The sequence below is a fragment of the Rutidosis leptorrhynchoides genome, chromosome 8, assembly GCF_046630445.1.
Source record: "Rutidosis leptorrhynchoides isolate AG116_Rl617_1_P2 chromosome 8, CSIRO_AGI_Rlap_v1, whole genome shotgun sequence".
NCBI classification, from domain to species: domain Eukaryota; kingdom Viridiplantae; phylum Streptophyta; class Magnoliopsida; order Asterales; family Asteraceae; genus Rutidosis; species Rutidosis leptorrhynchoides.
Window position 1 is genome coordinate 149,484,405 of NC_092340.1, and position 7,350 is coordinate 149,491,754.

The 7,350-nt window shown below is 33.3% G+C and overlaps 1 protein-coding gene across 1 annotated transcript; it reads left to right on the forward strand.

The window, feature by feature from the left end:
- Positions 1-481: 481 nt before the first annotated feature.
- On the forward strand, positions 482-4,606 carry LOC139862023 (rab escort protein 1). Its single transcript, XM_071850566.1, has 9 exons — positions 482-1,282; positions 1,746-1,868; positions 2,203-2,302; positions 2,577-2,615; positions 2,712-2,958; positions 3,033-3,108; positions 3,599-3,791; positions 4,010-4,090; positions 4,341-4,606. The coding sequence occupies exons 1-9, from the start codon at positions 579-581 to the stop codon at positions 4,443-4,445; spliced, it is 1,668 nt and encodes a 555-aa protein (XP_071706667.1). The 5' UTR covers positions 482-578; the 3' UTR covers positions 4,446-4,606.
- Positions 4,607-7,350: the final 2,744 nt, after the last annotated feature.

The following is a 7,350-nucleotide window of genomic DNA, read 5'->3' on the forward strand; positions in this document are numbered from 1 at the left end:
ACGACTTAGTCGAACATGTTTAGGCTATTCGAGCTCAGGAGGAGGAGGAGGAGGAGGATGAGGGGAAAGAGTGACATTAGTCGAACATCTTTGGGCTATTCGGTTTAGTCGAACATCTTTATTATGCATTGTATTTTTATTTTGTAATTTAATTTTTAATTATGTAACTTTTTTTATTACTAATGAAGTTTATTTTATTTATTTTGTGTTAATATTGTTTTTTAAAATAATTTAATTAATTTTAAAAATAATTAAATAATAAAAACATAAATATTTTCTCTTTCCAAGACGACCATCTTTTCAATTCCCCTGTTTTTTCAGCGATGTCAGTTTACACACAGTTCAATCATCATCCAATTATCAGCAAGATACCGAAGTAACACCTGACTGACCGTCACGAAACCATATGATCTGACCCAAATAATTTAGTACTCCTCCGTAATAATCTAATCTAATAATTCTTTCTCAAAGTTATTCATCTCTTAACCGGTAGCAAGCCAAACGTCCACTAAAAAAGACTGCGACTAGATTTTGACCAAATGAAAAATAACAAAAACTGATTCACGAAACAATTGTTAATGGCGGAACAAGATTCCTACCCTCCGATCGAACCAACACACTTCGACCTCATCGTCATCGGCACCAGCTTGCCGGAATCCATCATCGCCGCCGCAGCTTCCACCACCGGAAAAACCGTCCTCCATCTCGACCCTAACCCCTTCTACGGTTCTCACTACTCTTCCCTCACTCTCCATGACCTCACTTCCTTCCTTCATTCTCCAAACCCTAACCCTAACCTCCAATCCAATACCGCCACGACAGATACCACCACTGCTGTCCAACTCTCCACCCGCTCAATCTACTCCGATATCGAAATCACATGTTTCGATGAATCTATCAACCAACATTCTAGAAAATTTAATTTGGATTTATCAGGACCTAGGGTTTTGTTTTGTGCTGATCTTACTGTTGACTTACTACTGAAGTCAACTGCTAATCAGTATGTTGAGTTTAAGAATATTGATGCTAGTTATGTAAGCGATGAAAATGGTAATTTAATGAATGTGCCGGATTCGAAGAGCGCGGTTTTTAAAGATAAAACGTTGAAGTTTGTTGAAAAAAATAAGTTGAATAGCTTTTATAAGCTGGTACAGGGACATCTTGAAGCTGTTAAGTCTATTGATGGTGTTGTTGATGATGGGAAGATTATTTCGGATGACGATTTGGATAGTCCGTTTGTCGTCTTCTTGGATAAGATGAAGTTGCCTGCAAAAATTAAATCGTAATGTTTCGTGGCCCCTACTTGAAGATTTTATTGGCATTTCGTTATTATATATGTGCTGTTTTAGTTTGTTGATGGTTAGGAAGTAGGAGTAGAGTCGTTAGTACGTAGATACCACATCGCTTAACATGGTTTAATTGTGAAATATTGAATTTTGGATTATTAACTTCAGATATAGTTTTGGGATTAAGTTTTTGATTGCATAAGACATTTAGGAATGACAAGCAACAAATTTGTGATCTTAAGAATAGTGAGTGTGGGAACCAATGAATATCGATATGCAAACTGTACCTTATGGATATATTATGGAGATTATGAATGTGACTAGTGATTGCTAGTTTCATTCTACATTATAGACATTGTTGACAAGAAAGTAGTAATTTACTTTTGTCAATGTCTTAGATTTGTATATTAAAAAGTGTGTGCTATAATTATATCACTTTATTCATTATATATGTTGTAGGATCATTTTGTATGCCATAGCCATGGTTGATTATGATCAAGATGTTGGAGAATCCTGTAAAGATATTCTCAAGACAAGAGAGGGGATACAACGTTTAGCACTTTACCACTCATCAGTTGGAAGGTAATTTTTACTTTTTACTCTGCTTATTTAGTAATTTCATTCTAACCTAACCTAGTTACCTCACTTGTCTCATCTAATGCTTATCATTCTTGAATAAGGATCTCATGACCTGCATTATTATTATTGTGATCAACGGGTATAATGGTGACTAGTGAGGTATGATTTATTAGAGGAAACAAAAATAGAAAACAGAATGTATTGTGAATGTGTTCTATCTATACCCGTCCTGTTGTGGATTTGTATGCATGACCCTAGTTGAGTTAGTTCTAATGCATTTCTATGGTGATTGTATGGTAATTTGCATGAACATGTGATGTATGATATGTGTATGTAGGTTTCCTAATGCACTTGGTGCTTTAATTTACCCCATTTATGGCCAAGGAGAACTGCCACAAGCTTTTTGCCGCCGTGCTGCCGTCAAAGGGTGTCTTTATGTAAGTTTTGTAATTATGTCTATAATTTATTATTGAACTTGCCTTGTTAATCAACATAAATACATTTTATAAAAGCCTTGATTGATACACTTGTGTATGAGTAATTATAATACTCTGTTTTAAATTCATTGAATAATCATTAGACGTCTGATAACTAAGTATCATTTTATTTATGTAACTTTATTCACTTTGAAGTCATGTAAGCTGGTTGACTAACGCATCATATAAAACTAACTTTTATGCTGATAAAACTAATTGATTGTTTATTTTACAGGTTTTGAGGATGCCAGTGTTATCTTTACTTCTGAACAAGGTTTTTTTTTTTTTTTCCCTTCTATTATCTTGCAAAAAGTGGTTGCTGATTTACACTTTAACTTCTCTACAACATACCAGTTGATGAAATTTGTAGGAAAGTGGGAACATTGAAGGCGTGAAATTGGTTTCTGGGCAGGAACTAACGAGTCTTAAGGTTGTAGTGGATCCATCATTTACCATAACATCTTCACTCGTTAATCCTCCATTAGAATCTCTTCAAGACGTTTCTAATCTCGTTAATGTCAGAGATGTTAGTCACAAGGTGGCGCGGGGAATATGCATCACAAACAGTTCGTTGAAGCCCGATATATCTAATTGTTTGGTCATATTTCCTCCCAAATGTAAGATCATTGTTTAAACTTAGTTCCGTTACTTGTTAAATTTGAAGATGCTACTTAACTATGGTTTCCGTTAGCTCTGTACCATGATCAGACTACCTCAATTCGAGTTCTTCAGCTTGGGAGTAATTTAGCTGTTTCTCCTTCTGGCATGTAAGTTTTGTATTTCCGTACATTTTCTTGTGAAATGTCACCAGATCTTATTGCTATAATGTACTGTATTTTGGAAGACTGATAATCTAATCTGGTTAATTTGGGACATTTGACCCGTTTACTTTTAATCGTCCAATTAGGGTTATATTTTACCTCTAGATGGGTTAGAAGGAGCTTCAAAGGAAAGCTATCAAATATGCTAAATGGGTCAATCAGCTTTGAAGTCACCCCAAGTCCATTCTTAGTACATCAAGTTACTGAGTCACTTCTTTAAAAGATTTTGGATCAACTTTTGGCATATTATAATGTTCATAATCATAGTTTTTTTTATTAAAGTTAAGACAACAGTGTTTTCCCGACCCACTTCAGTTCATACAAAATTGACTCATTTTAAGGCTTGTTACCCAACTTGCCCATTTATGACTGATGGTTTTATGGATAGAATATATAATATGCTTAGTTGCCTCTGCTAACGTACCTTCGTTTCCAGGTTCGTTTTATACATTTCAGTCGTATGTGATGATGCCCTTGAAGGAAAAAAATCTCTGCGTGCAGTAATCAACAGTCTTTTCATGGTAAACGCGTCCGATCCAACTGATAGCATTTCAACCGATCCAACTGATAGTCCAGATGAAAAACCTACTTTGCTTTGGAGTGCCTTGTATACACAGAATGTGATTGAGGTACCTCTTTTTTTTTTTTTTTTTTTTTTAAATCTCGCAAGTAGTGGCAATATAAGAATAGCAGTAATACACTTCCTTCTTTCATTCTTGAATAATGAAAAAGAAGTTGTATAGTTACCTTATGCTTATTTCATAATATAAACCCTACACTTAAGTAGTGCTTAGTACTACTTAAGTCTGTTGGTTGATCTTTTGATGGTTGCCCCGTTTGATTTCAGGGTTCGATGGGACCTGTTGTTACTACCCCTACCCCAGATGGGAATTTGAACTACAATGATCTTCTGGATGCAACTTCAAAGGTATTTTCTTTTTTCCGGAATACTTAACCTTATTATGACCACATCTTAGGGTAGCTTCAAACAGATTGGTTAGTGATGATCTTGAAATCTGAATCATAGTATTGTTTTTTATAATAAAACACGATTGTTGCATTGGAAATAACTTTTCTTTGACATGTTATGCTAAATGCAACTCTAACGTTTATATATTGAAATATTGTCTCTGATAATTATGTCCTCACTGACATTATGTACTCGATGCGTATGACAGCTTTTTAAGAAGCTGTATCCTGATGATGAATTCTTCCCAGATATAAGCAACACAGACTCATCTGATAAGCTTGAAGATGATGGTGAAGTTGACCCAGAGTTGTAGTGATAATCTCAACACTTTTAACCCATGATAAGATGGCAAAGATATAGATGTGTTTCAAGTAGCAAAAGGCACTATTTGTTTATTATTTTTTTCTAAAGCAATCGTTTCTTTTTTAACCCGCTTTGTATTGTATTGAAGTTAACAACTTCAGTTGTTGATAATGTGGTCTGAATGGTTGCGTTAATTTACAGGTAGAATAATGCTTTTCTACTCTTGGACTTAAACAGATTGGCATGTTTGATATGTTGGGGTATATCCCCTTTACAGGGATACACAAAGTTTATGATCGATCTTGTTATAGTGCTAACCTGTAATCTTGTAGAACACAATGTTACGTTGCTGGCACTAATATTGTTGTTTCACTCGTCACATTATTCAAACATCATGTTGCTGGCACTCAAGGTTTTATCCAGTTTGAATATGTTCTATTTTGGTTTTATCCAAATCCGGGAATAACTGATTTTAATAAAAATTGTGATGTTAGTTCTGAAACACAACTAAAAATAGTTATAAACTTATCATCCTATTATTTCAACTTACTAATCATCTTACTTAATAGAGTAGTGAAGATGAATAAGAAGATGAAATTGCCAATTTTGATATATGAAGAAGCATGAATCTGGATTATTGATTGTAGTGTCATTGAAACAAGATTTAAAACAACTTTTAAGAGAAGCATGCTTGATAATATTATACATGATCACATGAGAACTAACAAAATTAATTTTAACCAAGGTGCTTCAGGCATAGCTGTATCAAGGAAATTTAATTAGCCTTGAGGTTATGAGTTCGAGTTCTTGTCGCGGACAAAAAAAATTATCACTTGTGCGCCTTGCTCAGTGGTACCTTGAGGTTGCATAATGTCTTGAAAGATGATGGTAAGACTAATCCAATCAGCAGAAACCATATCCAAAGGCATGTCTGCAATGCATTCGGCCCTTCAGAAAAACGAAGTTATTTAAGTTCTTTTTCTCAAAGAAGTCAAACCTCATGGGGATTTCCAGTTGGCCGTGTTTACCCTCTCCGTGCAGGTCCATTGGTTTCCTCTCGACACTTGACAGATATATCATCGGTGCGTGGCTCCACTTTTGTGGGCCCCGTCAGTGACTCCCTAACATTTGTTAAAAAAAATTAATTTTAAATCGTATAGAAAATATTCTCTGACATGCTGATATATCTAGGGTATGTTTGGATAAATTAGTGTAAGGATTAATTAGGACCCAAACAATGCTGATGATCTTAGCAAGATCACCCACCCACAACAACAAACGTAAGTAGAACGCAAAAATAAAATCGAACACAATATATAACGTCGCTATAAGTAATCAATGTGACTACCATACTCCACTGGCCAACTAGAAAGTATTTTATTGTAAAACCCGTGCATACATCTATGGGTTACAATATTATCTATTTATAGTGCATAAACGAATCAAAACGAGGAGTCCTAATTGTAGTACAGTTCTGGCCGCCCAGTGCATGTCTTGCGATCGCGAGCTTACAGACCAAATACTCCTGGCGTTCGCGAATGTAACATCAAGAAATTTTTCGCGACGCGAGCTTGAATCTCCAGTTCATGAAGTTGCTACATCGCGGTCGCGATGAATCTTTCCTGGTCGTGAGATGTGTGCAGCTCCACCCTTTGATCTTTGTTTGTTTCTTCTTTACCATCCAACAATCTCCCACTTGAAGGACAATCCAAACTTACCCAATCTTCGTAAACCCAACAATTCAACAATCTTACCAAGAACGTTAAACCACCATTTATTGTGACGACCCGGGAATTTCCGACCAAATTTAAACTTAGTCTTTATATTTAATCTCGACACGATAAGCAAAGTCTATAATGTTGAGGTTTCAAAAACTTTGAACTGTGTTCATGTAATCAATTACCCTTCGACTATGCCCGACGATTCACAAACCATTATGTGTAAATAAATATATAAATAAATATATATATATTAATTATTATAAATTAAAATATTATATGGGTTAATATTATGTAAGTAAAATAATATATGATATTATATATATATATATATATATATATATATATATATATATATATATATATATATATATATATATAAGGAATATTGAATGTATAATTATATGGTTTCCAATTTACCTATAAAACGATAGTAACACTCAATTACCATTGTATTGATATTAATCTAGTTTGACACAAACTTTTGTAGAGTAATTTTTACATTTATATTACTATATGATACTCTAACTTTATTTAAACTTTATATATAATCATCACAAGGTATGTATTACTTTGGATGGAGACTAGTTAAAAGTATTGATATTTTGTCTTCACACGTTTCAACTATTATTGTACGTAAATATTTTTATGGATAATTTCTGTTAATTTTGAGAATAGAATGACGACCGAGTATGACAACATATTGAAAGTTCACTGTGCGAATGAGAAGAGATAAACTCAACATAAGAATGGTCTTATGTCTCCATGTGAGAGTAAATTATAATTCAGTTTACCATTGAACAAAAACACACGTAAATCTCTATCTCTATAATATTGTACTTGGGTATTATTATTATTATTATTATTTTTTATTTAATACCATTATCATAAAAAAAAATCAAAAATCATTATTTATATTATAGTTATCATCATTATCATTATTATAAAAATAATACAATTTATTACCACTAATAATATTAATTATTATCATTTTTTTTATAATTATTATTATCATAATAATAATTATTATTATAATTATTAATATTAACATATCTAATAATTTCTAATAATAAAAGTAATATATACAGAATTATAAGGAAACAAGCTGGTACGCATATATATATCTGTCTTCTTTCTCTTTTTTTTTTTCTGTTATACCTGTGACACAATCGACCTCTTTCTATTTGTCACACTTGA